This window comes from Colletotrichum acutatum (assembly GCF_030867785.1).
Source record: "Colletotrichum acutatum strain CBS 112980 chromosome Unknown BDZ83scaffold_72, whole genome shotgun sequence".
Taxonomy (NCBI): domain Eukaryota; kingdom Fungi; phylum Ascomycota; class Sordariomycetes; order Glomerellales; family Glomerellaceae; genus Colletotrichum; species Colletotrichum acutatum.
This window is the reverse complement of record NW_026849066.1, coordinates 173,048-187,739: the sequence shown is the minus strand read 5'-3', so window position 1 is coordinate 187,739 and position 14,692 is coordinate 173,048. Positions and strand designations below refer to the sequence as shown.

The following is a 14,692-nucleotide window of genomic DNA, read 5'->3' as shown; positions in this document are numbered from 1 at the left end:
CTGGTCAATGGAAGCCAACGCCTCCGGACACCACGTTCCCCTTCCAGAAAGAGTGAGTTCCGCACGGCCGCAAAACCCCAGCACCGTCCGGGTTGGAAACGGGATTTCAGGCGACCGATTGTGGCGGTGCAGGTTCCAGTTTCTACCTAATATCTGGTTGGAGTTTGCGCGGGTAGAAGAACTGAGGTCCTGCGTGCGGATATTCCGCTCCGTTCGAGGTACGCCGCATATTGAACAGGTGAGTACCAATGAGCCAGGACCACTATCCCATGGTCCTTAAATACGGCTGCTGCCTCTGGAATATACAGAGACCATGCGGCGCCGAGAGAACTCTGGGAAGCATGAGAAGGGACAGCTCGGTACGAGACAGTCCGTCTTTAGACATAGAATGGTTGAAAACATACGGGGCACAATGCCAGCTTGATGCTAATCCCTGAGCCTTACAGTAAATGAGGGCGGTATGTACCTGATCAGTCTGTGTATGTAGGATATATTCCCGCATCTGGCACTCCCAACGGCTCACCTGCAGCTAAAGCATTCTGAATCAATCAAGATCGCCAAGTGTTAAGTGAGCTTGATCAGTACAGTCGTACTCTGGACGATGACGAGTTGGCACGGGAGGACCCGACTTTCCCAGAAAAGCAAAGTCCATAGCGCTTAAGCACTGTGTATGAATAAAGAAGAAATTGCGTCGCCATGGTGATAAGTTGAGCTCCAAAAATTGACAATGAATAGAAATCCTGGGGTCAAGCTTTGGAATACGTTCAATCAAAGACCCTTTCTTGAGTTCGACTTCGTGTTCTGTTACCATCCCTCTCCATCCCAGTCGCCGTGCTAGCCCATGACTTTTCCTCCATTTTACGATCCCTCAGTGTCCTTGTCAAAAAGGTTTTTGTCCACTCCAGAAATGCATCATGCCATACGCATGTACATTGGGGTCTCTCATGGCATTCCGACATTCGGCGAAGAGAACTTCCATCTCAATCTTGCTCCATCCCAACATCTGAAAGTGGATTGCACCTACTACCGGAAAGAACTCTTCGCAAGCGGTGCGGTAGTACATACCAATCAGTCGCATAATTCTATGAGAAGTGATTGTTAGAATTTCACGGCTTACATGTGTGGACGCTCTAGCGGTACTTACTTATCCCTGGGCCATGTACCATACGGTAACTTCACTGTGTGATGTTGGATGTTGACGAAGCCGGCCTGTTCCAAATACTGCCTTCCAAACACAGCCGCATGAGAATTTGTCCCAAACTTTGCGAATGCCTCTACGAGATGGTTCGTGAAGCGGACAAGAGGCCAGTCAGAAGGCATTGTGCCATCATCGCAGTGAACTTGGCCGTCGACATCCTGAAGCTCGACCCAGCCGCCGGGCTTCATGTGCCTACAGATTGCGATTAATCCCAAGTATGGCAGAGGCGGATATTTGAAGTTAGAGAACGTACTCAAATGCATTCCTTAGCAGGCCTACCGGCGACTTGAGAACAGGCACCATGTTTCGTAGGTGAACAAAGTCAAAATTTGTGCCGTTCAACCAGGTATCCTCAACATCGTCTACTAAGAACTTGACATTCGGTGGTACCCAAACGGGCTGGATGGGGCTCAAGTCGAGGCCATGGATCTCCGCGCTTGGGAATAAATCTCCCACTGTTTCTTCGGTCAGCTGCCCTCAACCCCTTTCGCATGTTCTTGTCTCTCAGAGAGACATTCGGATACTTTTACGTACTCTCAATTGCCCAGATACCCGTTCCCGTGCCGAGATCGATAATCTTCTGTGGGTTATCCCCGATGGGCGCAAAGTAAAGCTTCCCGTCTGTGGCTTCCAGCATCATCGCATGCAGCATGTCCTCGCGGTTCTGCTCCGTCTCGTCGTTGGGGATCGGGTACCGTCCGTGCCGGAACTTATGGTAACGCCGGCCGTGTTGGAAACTATGCTCATAGACGCTGGAGTTCAGGGAAGTTGAGCCAGTCCTTTGACTCCTGTCGTCGGCTATCGATGATCCGTCAAAGACGCTGGGAGTAAATTCATCATCATCGTCGGTGCCGCCGGCCTCGAGGGTGTGTTCGGCAGGAGGTCCGGCGAAGTTTTCTGCTGGAGAGCCAGGAATGCTTGATGCGACTGGAGCCGGATCGGTTGATGTCGTCGTGGTTCCGGAGACTGTTGTCGTTGTTTGCTCCGTACTTGAAACGCCAGCCGTAGGTGCCGCAGATGCTGACGCTGCTGTCTTTTGTTACTACCATCCTTGTAATAAGACGCGATCTGACGCGTTCATTGTCATGTAATATTTTATTTCGAGACTTTCTGTTTTCATGAGACCACCTCCGAAATCAAAAAGTCAATTCAGCTCACCATCATCGTCGCGTCGCGAGCCCTCAGAAGGGCCCGTGCTAGGGCTTCCAGGATGGCTTGCCGTGCCCATCGTAACAGCACGGCTCGCAGCTTCTTGAGTGTATGCCCGCAAGCTGCTGCCGTGATCGGGTCTTTCGAGCTCAGTTCGCGTGAAATGTGAAGCCTTGCCGAGTTCTGTGAAATTGTTTGGAATGACGGTGAGTGAGAAAATGACAATGTTTTGGCTGTGACTTTGCGTCGTAATCTCTAGCGGCCCTGGCTCCGAAGGTCAAGCTACCCTAGCCTGGATGACCCATGAATTGGACCACCCGTCAGTAAAACTAGCGAACGGGAAGTCTGTCCGAGTCAAGAGTGTGGAGGCGGGGTCGACGAAAAGTGCGTCCGGGTGCGCTCAAAGATCTAGGCTTCTCATTCGTGCAGGGGATTAAGGTTTGGAGGTTGGAATGCGTTTGTCTTACAGAGTACTTGTACTCCTAATGTCTGTATGTTGGCTTCAAGGGACCTAACGAGATTATGAGACTTCTGGACTGGTGTAGATAACAGGATGAGACCGGCCAAAAAGCAGGCGCGGCAGGTTTAGATAGTTCACGAGGAGGATGATCCGGAATGGGCCCATGGCTCATGAGCGACTGTCTCGAAGCCCCCAGAAATTTGCCGGCCTGAGACACGACGCATACCGGACGCTCAGGGCGTCTGGATCAAGTTCATGGACGCCTCGAAGGGCAAGCGATCTCCTTCATGTTCCTGTCTATAATTGGCACTGATCAGGACATTGATCAGGCTACAAAATAGCGCGGACAAGCAGCGTCGGAATAGGGACGTGGGAAAAGTATAGTCCTCTTCTGCGGTTTCTTCAGGCAAGCGATGGACCGCTTCAGCGCTCGCGCTACGATCGTGTTTGTGGCACCGTCCATCTGCCAGGCTGGGATTAGGAGGGGAATCATGTCATTGTTGCCGTCGCCTCTGCCATTGATGACTGCAGCACTATCCTGGAGCCTGTAGGAATTGCCCCCTTGGATACCAGTCTCTGTTCGCCAGTGAGGTGTGCCTTGTATGGGGTAGTACTGGTTGGACAAATGGTGGCATTTATTGGATGTCATTAGGGCAGTTCAAGCTGGTACCGTCCATTCCCGGGTGCCCGGTTATCAGGTTGAGACGAGTAATGTTCTAGACCTGCTAGACCACTATTATCGGCAATACTTCGTACGCGCTGGACGACCAATCCTCCATAGCCAGGTTTATTGTCATTTCTCGAACGCTCCGTTACAGGTGTACGGGTATGAACCTGAGCCATGAGGGAACACGTTCATCTTCGACCGCTTCTTCATCACCAGTTCCTTCCAATCGTATTCCGCTCCTGAGGCTCTTGCTTTCCATTTTCCTGCGGTGATTGGATGGTCGTTCTCCCCTATGCATTCGCGAGCGGACCAAAACCGTTTAAAAATGCAAGCAACGTCGTGATCAGATCGATCGACTGCGTCCTGACTTCTGAATCCCCATGAGAGCCAAGGACTTTGTGTCCTCAAATACTCAAAACCATCGACCTGCATTGCATCCGAGGCGTGTATCTTCCAACAACCCTTCGCTGCGCCTTTTGCTGGCAGGGCTGATATGTGATTAGTCGGATGGCGCCCAGCTGCATCTCGCTCTACCGGGAAGTGGTAGCGGAGCTGATCGTAAAAAGCAACTGATGTTTAGGCCTCTATGCAGTCTCAGCCCACACAGACCCCGATCTCCGGCGGTCGGCAGTAAGATTTCCGATCCTTCTGCGCTTACCATGCTGTGTGACTCTCGGCATACGAACCCACTGATAGAGGAGTACTGAGATTAAGAAAAGAAACCCCATGACAAGTCCATTCTGCGACCGTGATTCTAACGGTCAAAGCCGACAACATAATCATCAAACATGACATGTAGCTTGCCACGTCGCCCAAGGCGTCGCAGCGTGCAGCGGGGAAGCATGGTTTAGCTGCCGGTCGGTCTGCCGCCTCGAAAGGAGCTTTCTCCGACCCTAGCGCGTCAAATGCATCCCAATCTCTGCACTAGGGTCGGATGCCATTTTCGAACTCTTGTGTACCTGATTCAATAACTTAACACATCAGGCGCCTACTTCGAGAGCCCTTTAGTTCGATGTGATAGCTCAATTGGCACGAATGCCGGACTCACGCTCCTGGGCATCAATGATTGCTCCCGGTTCTAAGGACCCTGTCATCGAAGAAATTCGATTGCTCTTGGTTCGGTGGCCCTCCAAACTCGAGCGCCAGTTCAGTCTTCGAAACCAATGTAGATATTCAACAGCCATACAATCCTACAAGTCAGGGCCGGTCGCTGCGTAACAGCTCTCTCATTTCCTGGTTTCTTGGATCATACGAATGGATAATTCACAAGATCTCCTACCTCCACCCTGACTGCATTTTAGATGGCCATGCGCAGTGGAATGCACGATTTCCATGATCAGGCACGTGATGTGCTGCCCCGCCCATGGCCTGTAAGACGGAGTAATAGAGACCGCCTAAAATCCGTTGAGGGCACAGTTGTCCATCGTCGAATTGAAGAAGTTGCGTACAAGTTTCAACAAGAGTGCACTCCCTACTCCGTCAACGTGTCCCTTTCCCATCCAACAATTGAGCAGTCAAGTGTATTTCAGATAAAGAAGGACCTATTATTTGTGCTCCAGATTGAGTATCAGCACCAATCACAATCACACCATCTTCTGAGGCAGGATTAGGCTTTTGTGAAGATTGACTTTGCCAACCATCTTTCATATCAATTTGTCCAATATATTTACGAATTTTAGTCCAAAAATCTCAGGAAACGATGTACGACATTGCCATGCGGCGTCATATTACCTTAATACCAGCTCCTTTGTTAATGTGTGTGTTACTAAGTCTAGATCCGAGTGTAGGAAAGGCGCAGAAATGACCATCGACTCTATGCTTGATCTAGCAGCAGCTTGGTAGGCGCGTCATGCATATTTCAAATTTACATTCATCGCACAAGGATAGGCTATTGATCTTGTCCTGTATTACTGTAGGAGTGTCCTCCCGACAGTCGCCGATCTTACATTTCGGGGCTGGGGAGTCTTCAGGCGTGGTTAATGGAAGCGGGATGGACAATGCCGCATTGGTGAAAACGCCGCTGTATGATTGGGCACAGCGGTCAGACTCTAGTCAGGAGGTCAACAAGACCTGACCCTCAATCTCCCGAGCGGAAGTAATCGGGCCTCACCCGACTTCAGTAAAGAATCGTCCATATCGAATTTCCCTTCTTACTTGTATAAAGTGTGGCGTTTCTTGAAGTGATGATGTAGATAATCACTTCAGACCATGTAGTATCCTGTGTTCTCTGCCAATCATTGCTGTAGACTTCTCTATCCAGTCCTCGCACATTCTTTCACATCATGCCCTATTTCAAGCACAACGACAGCATCTCCATCTACTACCTTGATGAGGGCCCGCAAGATGCACAAGCTGTGCTTCTCATTCCCGGCATCACCTGCGACCTCCACGATTGGAACTGGCAGGTGCCCTTCCTTCTCACGCATGGCTTCCGAGTGATTACTCCGGATCCTAGGGGACAGGGACGTTCATCCGCCCCGGCACCTACTCCGAACATCAAATCATACCCCGGGCCGGACGCTGATCCTGCCATCATCGACTACTATCCGCAGTCCGCTGCCTTGGACTTCATCGCCCTTCTGCAGTACCTCAATGTCTCATCTGTCGTCGTCATTGCCCATTCTCTTGGCACAGCCGTGGCGTACCACTTCGCCACAGTGAAGCCGGATTTCACGCGGGCGATGGTGATACTTGACCCGCTTCACTCAATTCCAAGTGAAACAGTGAATAAGTATCTCACCGACCCTCTGCAGACTTTGCAGAACCTTGCTATGCTATTTGGTCCCGCTCTATATCCGCCGACGGTCCCTGCTTGGCACTCGACCTGGATAGGCAGACGTCGTTTGGCCGGAGATATGAATGTCATCTTGGCTCAGTCATATGCATGCCAAGTTGACCCAGAAGCAATTGGAAGGCGAGAAATCTCCGCGGCTCAGCACGACGGCAAGATTAAGTGCCCACGGTTGACTATGGGAAATAGCGAGTATTGGGTCACGACGGAACGAAACTATTTGTCTCCCAGTAGTGAGTTCGATGAGATACATCTTGTGGAGGGGATTGGTCATTGGTTTCACCAACTGAAAAGTGAGGAGGTCAACGGGCTGATCCAGCGCTGGTTTGAGAAGATTGGACTGCTTCCAGTAGAGGAATAGAAGGAACTGCCAAGTCTGGCACCGCATTTGACGTCCATTGTATAATTAGATATCCCATAGAAACAACTCTACTTGCTCAAAGAAGCCTAAGATATCTCCTCACTCAATCATGAGTTACTCGCGGCCATCGATGGCGTATCCTTCAGCGAGTCGTATCTGGAGTGTATATCATTTCCCATTGATCTGGATATTTCTGTATATATCCGAGATGAAACAGATACGGTTGCGCTAATTTGTACCACGACATCCCCGACGAAAGAGTTGTAAGAAGATCTTCAGATTCTGCGTAATCATGGAGTCCTCAATGGCTGAAACGGAAATCCCACCGCTTATTGCCTTCGTCCTTTGTTGTTTCCAAGTATGCAAGTCTCTGCTCTTCCGACATACCTTCCCAGATCCGATCGCGTCTCTTGTTCCGGTATACATAGTAAGCCTTCACCAATGGGTAAAGAACCAAGTTCATGCAGACAATGCCGAGGAGAGACCGGTTGCCGCGTTTGTACAGTGGCGCATCGTCTATTGGTAGAGTTAGTAAGCATTTTGACTTCGTGCATGTGTCATATCCAACTAAAGACTAACCAGACCGATAAATGTTGGAAGAAATGATTCCATCCGTCTGTACAAACATGTTGTAACAGGCAGCCGAGACGGTTCTTGACCGAACAGTATTGGAGTTGCGACTATTCCATCCAACCTAAATTGGAGTCAGCACTTGCACAACGATGAGAGCCGATAACACATTAAATGATTGCGTCTTGTCTGCCGGCGTATTTCGAGCTTACTTGAATGGGGTGAGCTACAATGCAGTTAGAATCAAGTACTGAGCAATATTCGGATGCATCGATAACTTACGATTCGGGTACATCAGAAGCAACGTGATGACGGAATAAAGAACCCATCTGTTGACTCCGGATGTGTCGACAACATTGAGGTAGATCAAAAATGGGAGTGCCCACACCTGACCAGACATCGAGACAAAGGTGAGTTCGCCGATGACTTCGCCCAGGTATGTGATTGCCAGCATTGTGACCACTAACTCGCGTGTTAGTCTCGAAGATGCAGTGGTTTGGAGATGTATGTAATATGTCCTTACTATGACCAACGGTCCACGGAATAGCGAGAAGGTTCGCTTGAAAGGTGTCGAAGCCGAGGTTCTTCAATGTCAGGGTGAGGTACTGTGATGGAGGTGTCATAGGAATCTGGAAAGTCAGGCCCAGGATATACAAGGGCCACAGATCGTAATCCTTGAGACTGTCCCAGAGCAACCTTGGCGTGATTGGCTCGCGGTTGTGCATGCTGCTCTTGCTTGGATCCTCGCGCAGAACTCTGTTGACAAGAATGACTTCCTCTCTGTGTCTTTTGTCAGTACCTTCTCTGAAAGCACAGCGTGCCGGAGAGCATTAGTCAAACTCACCGTTCAGAGAACCAACCATTCTTCCCACGAAACCAACTCGCAGTTTGACAAGGGCCAGCTGGCATCAAAAGGAACCCGAAAATACCAATGACCAGTGTCAACAGCCCTTCAATGAGGAACAACCATCTCCATCCGGAATGTCCTTGAACGCCACGCATGTGAAGCAATCCATACGCAAAGATCGCAGAAAGGATATCCGCGATGCTCATGGCGGTCCAAAAGAAGCCAAGTCTCAGCGACAGCTCGTGATGCTTGTAGAAGTACGACAAATAGAGGATGATCTTGCCATTGGATGTTAGTCGAGGACATTTCATAGGAAGTCAATTGAAAGAGGTATAGACAACTTACATCGGGAATGAATCCTCCCTGGAGGAGACCTAGCAATGCGCGGCAGGCAAGGAATGAGTCTCTTCCGTTGAGCCAGAACTGACAGCTGGCTACGATACTCCAAAGGATCATCTGTGCAGGAATCCAGCGATCGGGGCCAACCCATTTGGAAACAAGCTGAGATGGCAACTCCGCGCAAAGGAATGCGAGCTTGAAAACGGTGTTACCGAGGTTAAAGTCTATGAGCTCTGTCATTAATTATCCATATATGGCGCCAGTAGTTGAGAACATACCATTGGTGCTCATCTTCAGATCTCCCAGCATATTATCCGTGTTCGCTACAACAGCCGCGTATTAGACTTGCAATTGCACATGCCGAGATGATTTGAGCGCACCTTGGCTGATGTTTGCGCGATCCAGTTCAAGTGCCATGAACATGATACAGGCCCATATCATAATTCGTATGTCGATCTTTCGTACTTTTCCCCAAGTTAGCAAAACACAATCGCACCGCAAGTAGCTGGAAAGAAGGGTAACTTCACTCACCCAAAGCATACTCCTCGGCCCATGTCCATCGGGCGAGAGGATCAAAGCGGTGGTGATTCTCCCTGTCGTTGAATGGATTAGAGATAATGAAATTTGAGAATATGTATATTTGGCACTCTCCAGACTTACCAGTCTTCCCGTGGATGGTACTTCTCAGCCGAATCTGGGTCGTCAAAAACACTCGGCTGTATCGCAAAGTTAGCGGTTTCTCGAAATGTGCACCAAAAATTGGGTATCTATATACTTGAGTAGCTACAGCGAAAGGATCAAAATCCTTATTCCGCTGGAACCAAAACCGCTTCTCCTCGATGGGGGCCCCGAGAGCCGGGATGCTTTCAAGAGATACGGCAGATTGGTCTGCCTCCCCCTTCTGAAAGGTATTCTTTGCCAGAACGGTCGCCATGGTCCCTGACGATGATGTCGTCCTTCCGACTTGGTGTTGAGGCTGAGGGATGAGTGTCGGATATGTTGTCTCCTCGGAGCTTCACCTCAATGCTATATAAAGCATGGCAACGAAGAAAAGACGGGTCGGCGGATCTCGTCAAAAGTTTCGGGATCGTGGAGCTCATCCGCCACCGGGACTTCACTTTCATGCTAGACTAGGTATGCTGCGATGGCGAATGCGGTCCACAGTATCACGTTGTTGCAAGGGAGACAGGCGCCGGCGTCTTCTGCGGCTGTAGGGGTCTGGAATTCGGGTCCATCCTACCCATATGGCAATTCGCTAGACCTTCCGAAGGGACTCGCGAGACAAACTATCCTTGTTCTCGGGTTTCCAAAGGGTGTGTGGCTTGTTGGAGGGGAAAATAGACTTCCATATGCGGGAGAACGGCCAATGAAGTAGGCCGTACCCGAACAAACGATCGGGAATGTCTCGACGACATTCACGTGGTTGACCTACAACTGCCAGTATTCAACGGGGCTAAGAGTAAGCCCGCAATTTCCAGTGAGTGAGTCTCAAATCTGCCATCATTTCCATGGATATTCCCGTAGAAGTGACGGTGGAAATGCCTACCTCAGCTCCTTTCTTTCACCTCTCCGTTATCCTCACCCTCGGGCAAACTCCATGTATGTACTTCCACTCGCAGGGAATCCTACAAGTTTCTGCAAATTTGTGAACGCGTATCACTCAGCGCGGCCGTCAGACGACAGGTCACCCTTTTAGTCTGAGCTCGCCTGCATCCTTGTCTGAGATGGGGTGGAGTGGGGGTAGCCATCCGAGGTCGCCGAGCAGAGAATCAACCCTCTCAGTCCGAATTCCTGGGCTCACTGGAAACTTAAAACCAAGAGTATAAAGCAATCGCCGCTATCGCAACTGTTACGGCTGTTTAATGACAATTCAGAGTTCCCTTCGAGTCTGGGTTGGGCTGCGTTCTTCGAGCTCGCCATAAGCCAGGGATCTGACGCAAGACACCACTTCAGACCCTTATCAATCATGTGCTGTTAGGTTCAGTCCCAACTGCGCAAATCAACCAAGATCAAATACTATCATCTATCCGTAAGTCATGTTGATGGAATATCTGCTTCTTGTGAATGTCAACATTGCCGCTCATTGAAGTTCAGGCTGATAAAGCACCTACGTGGGCTTGCATCAGCTTGCCCCCACGAAAACCACCAGCCATCAGCAGTCCAAACTAATGCATATGCTAGGTTTCTGGTGCAAAAAGTTCTCCTTGCTATCGTGGAGCTGAAGCTTGATAATGGAAGGGTTGTTCAAGAGGTGAAATAGGCGAGCACTCATTGGCCAATCCGGTGGGACAGAACCTTGATCACATCATTCTTGCCGGATCCACGTCATTGTGTAAAGGGGGTGATCAATCACGAAATGGGTTCACTGTCTTTCACCATTCCAAAGCGCTTGTTAACTCACGACCTGTCGAATGCGGGGAATACCCGAGCGATTGAGTCTTACCGGATGTCGCTTTATCGGGATTTCAAAGTCGTAACCGCCGACAGGATGTCGCGATAGCTTGCACCTCACTACTCCGCATCATGAGCGAGCCGGTCGACTTATAAAATGGCATTATTTGCGCCTGATGGGAGTAGAAGGAAAGGCAAAATTAAGATACAAAACAATCGATCGCATTTACCACCTACATCTGAAATCTGAAGCATTCCGCCAGCTTGAATTATGGCTCCTACAGCTATTGACACCGAGGTGCCTCTCCACACCAGCAACAAGACCTCACTTCCGACCCCACTGAAGTCGTCGAATTCATTGGAACAATATGAGTCTTTTGATGTTACCCCGAACATCGGTCGCGAGTTCCCAAAGGCAAACCTGGTCGACTGGCTCAATGCCCCCAACGCCGATGAGCTGATTAGAGATCTTGCCATCACGAGTAAGTGGCTGCGGTCAAGAATGAGTGTCAAGCGGGTGGTATAACTAACTGTGCGGTCAAGTCTCGCAACGTGGTGTCGTCTTCTTCCGTGCTCAGGACAACCTGACCAATGATCTGCAAAAGCAACTAATCCTCCGATTGGGAGAGCTCACCGGCCGACCCTCCGACTCCGGGCTCCACATCCACCCGGTCCTCAACTCGGAGCGGGAACTGGGTGGGGCTGACCCGGAGATCAGCACTATCAGCTCTGTGCAGCACAAGAAGATCTATCGCAAGCCTTTGGAGGGTGAGGAGCTTAGCCCCAAGAAGCAGTCGACTGCACAATGGCACAGTGATATTGCTTTCGAACCTGTCCCGGCCGACTACTCATCTTTGCGCCTCGTTGAGCTCCCCAAGACTGGCGGCGGTAAGTAGTGCACGCATAATAGGTCTCGGAGTGACCGTAATGAAGCTAAGACAGCATAGATACTCTTTGGGCATCCGGATATGAGATTTATGACCGTCTCAGCACTCCCTACCAGAAGTTCTTGGAGAGCCTTACAGTCACTTTTGAACAGCCTGGTTTTGCAGCCGCTGCCGAGCGTGGCGGCTTTCAGCTTTATGATAAGCCGCGTGGTAACCCGAAGAATATTGGCAGTATTCTGAAAGCCGTTCATCCCGTTGTACGAACGAACCCTGTCTCGGGTTGGAAGAGTGTCTTCCCTGTCGGCGGCCACGTGAAGCACATCAACGGCGTGACGGCAGAAGAGAGCAAGCACCTGTTGGATTGGTTTCTGGACATCTTGCAAAAGAACCATGATATCCAAGTCCGTTTCAAGTGGCAGAATGCCAATGACATCGGTAAGTTGATTCATCTGTGGCTGTAACTGGATGTGCAAGTAACTAACATAGAATCGCAGCCATTTGGGACAACAGAAGCACATTCCACACAGCAACCTTCGATTATGACGATCAAGGAGAAAGATTTGGAAACCGGGCGGTTGGAATTGGTGAAGCGCCTTACCAGGACCCCAATAGTAAGGGACGTCGGGAGGCATTGGGAATCTCTTATGTGACCGGACCTTGAATATGAGCAAATGGACTATTAAGTACTTGAAGATGCCTCAGACCTTCAATTGACTCCTAAAACACACACAGTGTGGAACCAATGGCCGGAGATATTGTTGAATAGACACAGTGAAATGCAGACTCGCGTGACTTCTCATGGAAATCCCTACTGCAGTCATCCAAGGCGTCCAAATCTAACAAGCAGCCTAGTTTATAAGTCATAGAAACGTTCCCTCATATGGGTTCTTGACTCAGCAGCTTGCCTTCATCTGTGTGAATTAGGCTACGCATCCTTACGACAGGCTCGGCAGAAGCACTGACCTTGGCAGCCGATGAGACGAGCGACTTGCATCAATCTCCTATATTGTGCATGAACAGCTGACGTCACTCGCCTTTAACTTGTCACATTTACGCATACAAGCAGGTCTTGACTGTCTAGTATAGCAGACTGCAGGTTCTTGCAATTTTATTCGCAGGAAGTAGTCCAACAAATTGCGTTCTTAGATGTAGAATTTACATACCCTGAAGGTAGAAGTGCATAGTTACTCCACAGCAAGTATGCCCAGCGGCATCGCCCCATAGACTTCAGAGTACCCTGTCCAAGTCTCCCTAAAGCTGCTTCTCGTTCTCCTTGCCCTTTGCCTCCTTCGGTGTGCTAATACCGATACCCAGGACAATCAGGATCCGAATTAAAACCATTGGCGCAGTCGTGAAGAAAGCAACATAGTCCTCGACAGTCCACGTAGATCTATCCAGCCAAATCTCCCAGCCTCCGACGGCTTGCGCAGTACCGTGGCAGAAAGCAGCATCGCTCAGAAGCATGCCCGCGCAGAGAACGCGCCAGAGGGTGAGGTCGTCGAAAACCCGCATGACCACGCCCTCGGTGAATGCGAAATGCAGCCATCCGCCGCCAAGCTGCGTGTAGATGAACTGCGTGTTGGGCTCGTATGCGAAGGCGTTGCGCGTCATTCCCGCGAGATATTGATTCGGTGTGTGAAGCACCATGACGGCGCCGAGCAGCGCGAAGATCGGCTCAAGGGTCATGATGATGAGTCGGTAGATGCCTGGGACTGCGGCAGAGCCCTTGATTGTGACCCGTTGAGAGGCCATGATGTTCCAGTTGTCAGATCCAGTTCGCGATAAGAAGGCCCCGTGATTCTTCAATGGATGAGGTGATTGTGTTTTCGCGTCTGAGGTTTTCGCGTCGCAATGGCAAGTGTCGTGCAGGGCAGCAAATGCAAGTTTGGGGTGAGAATTGACCGAAATTGCGATGAAAGAAACAGCCTTAGCACAATTAAGCTGCAGTAAAGAAATACCTGCCGGTCCTTAGCTTTATCAATCACTGATTGTCGAAGCTTATTCCAGCTCAATGAAACACGCACTCGGATACGCCGGCTGCGGGGTGACTAGATTCCGAGACGAGCAGCACCAGTGACCCTAGTTTATTCGAAGGTGCCGAAGGGCACGCACGGCCGATAGTGACCGAACTAAGGAGTACATAGTGACGCACAGGAATATGAGCATGAGTGCAGAGACCAACAGTTGGTTGCTTGCCACGGCTAGGACCGCTTGATGATCCTGGCTTCTTACTTGTGTTTCGTGATACAAGGCGGAACGTGGTCTTCTGCTGCGAAGGATGGAATTGAGGCCTGAAGGGTCGTATCATCCAGGAATGAGACGGATTGCTTGCGGCAGAAGCCTCACAATAAATACTGAGCCTGCCACAAATCGAACGTTGCTTCAAATTCTTCGAAAGAAAATCGTGCTCATAGCCTGTGCGGTTCAGAGTTTGAAGTTGCTGAGGTCTCCAAATCTCGGAGATGAACGAACCACTAGTTGAGCATCCGTACAGAATGTCTTTAATCATGCTCGTGCACCCACAAGCTCACCATCTATTCCCGTTTATGGCAGAGTCAAAATCTAGCAACGCTGGCCTTTTCAATTCGTTTAAAAGCCAAGCATCACCGCAGAGGCAAGGAAGCACCAGGCCTTGTCTCAGTTACGTATGGATCCATCATCAAAGTTTCGGCTCCCACTTGAACCATTTCTACCGAAATGATCTGGCCGAAAGCGAGAATTATGATGGATGGTTGCGACAGGCCTGTGCGAACTAGTTATCTTTATGTATTATTGGAAGAAAAAGTTAATTGGAAAAGTTGGAAAGTGCTGGAAAGCTCCCCACACTCAGTTGTTTCGAATAAGAGCAATGCCAAAAACCGCTGCTCGCCATCCTACATGAATAGTGCGAGAATCGATCGTGCTCTGACCACATCGAAGGGGTTTATAGATCCACAGTCTTGTTCAGGTCCGGGATTTCAACACTGACTGACTTGCCTGAGACTTGGTGTGGGTAAGGGGCGTCAGACCATTAAGAAATTGATGCGCAGGGC

The 14,692-nt window shown here is 50.0% G+C and overlaps 6 protein-coding genes across 6 annotated transcripts; 2 read left to right on the top strand and 4 right to left on the bottom strand.

Moving 5' to 3' along the window:
• Window positions 1-662: 662 nt before the first annotated feature.
• Window positions 663-2,642, bottom strand: BDZ83DRAFT_410147 (S-adenosyl-L-methionine-dependent methyltransferase). Its single transcript, XM_060502908.1, has 5 exons — window positions 2,357-2,642; window positions 1,733-2,227; window positions 1,452-1,653; window positions 1,145-1,390; window positions 663-1,082 (listed from the first exon to the last, which is right to left on the bottom strand). The coding sequence occupies exons 1-5, from the start codon at window positions 2,424-2,426 to the stop codon at window positions 881-883; spliced, it is 1,215 nt and encodes a 404-aa protein (XP_060363019.1). The 5' UTR covers window positions 2,427-2,642; the 3' UTR covers window positions 663-880.
• A 2,276-nt stretch (window positions 2,643-4,918) lies between these two features.
• On the bottom strand, window positions 4,919-5,153 carry BDZ83DRAFT_627758 (uncharacterized protein). The gene has a single exon (XM_060508656.1). It carries the CDS (start codon window positions 5,119-5,121, stop codon window positions 4,954-4,956), a length of 168 nt encoding a protein of 55 aa, XP_060363018.1. The 5' UTR covers window positions 5,122-5,153; the 3' UTR covers window positions 4,919-4,953.
• A 528-nt stretch (window positions 5,154-5,681) lies between these two features.
• BDZ83DRAFT_627757 (Alpha/Beta hydrolase protein) lies at window positions 5,682-6,762 on the top strand. The gene has a single exon (XM_060508655.1). The coding sequence runs from the start codon at window positions 5,757-5,759 to the stop codon at window positions 6,624-6,626; it is 870 nt and encodes a 289-aa protein (XP_060363017.1). The 5' UTR covers window positions 5,682-5,756; the 3' UTR covers window positions 6,627-6,762.
• A 6-nt stretch (window positions 6,763-6,768) lies between these two features.
• On the bottom strand, window positions 6,769-9,421 carry BDZ83DRAFT_410095 (phthalate transporter). Its single transcript, XM_060502906.1, has 12 exons — window positions 9,158-9,421; window positions 9,043-9,098; window positions 8,914-8,975; window positions 8,763-8,846; window positions 8,661-8,705; window positions 8,389-8,606; window positions 8,041-8,321; window positions 7,720-7,976; window positions 7,479-7,658; window positions 7,409-7,422; window positions 7,206-7,320; window positions 6,769-7,142 (listed from the first exon to the last, which is right to left on the bottom strand). The coding sequence occupies exons 1-12, from the start codon at window positions 9,314-9,316 to the stop codon at window positions 6,928-6,930; spliced, it is 1,686 nt and encodes a 561-aa protein (XP_060363016.1). The 5' UTR covers window positions 9,317-9,421; the 3' UTR covers window positions 6,769-6,927.
• A 1,309-nt stretch (window positions 9,422-10,730) lies between these two features.
• On the top strand, window positions 10,731-12,412 carry BDZ83DRAFT_410103 (TfdA family taurine catabolism dioxygenase TauD). The gene is made up of 4 exons (XM_060502907.1): window positions 10,731-11,255; window positions 11,317-11,661; window positions 11,721-12,095; window positions 12,155-12,412. Exons 1-4 carry the CDS (start codon window positions 11,045-11,047, stop codon window positions 12,319-12,321), a joined length of 1,098 nt encoding a protein of 365 aa, XP_060363015.1. The 5' UTR covers window positions 10,731-11,044; the 3' UTR covers window positions 12,322-12,412.
• A 372-nt stretch (window positions 12,413-12,784) lies between these two features.
• Window positions 12,785-13,712, bottom strand: BDZ83DRAFT_627750 (uncharacterized protein). Its single transcript, XM_060508654.1, has one exon. The coding sequence runs from the start codon at window positions 13,410-13,412 to the stop codon at window positions 12,912-12,914; it is 501 nt and encodes a 166-aa protein (XP_060363014.1). The 5' UTR covers window positions 13,413-13,712; the 3' UTR covers window positions 12,785-12,911.
• Window positions 13,713-14,692: the final 980 nt, after the last annotated feature.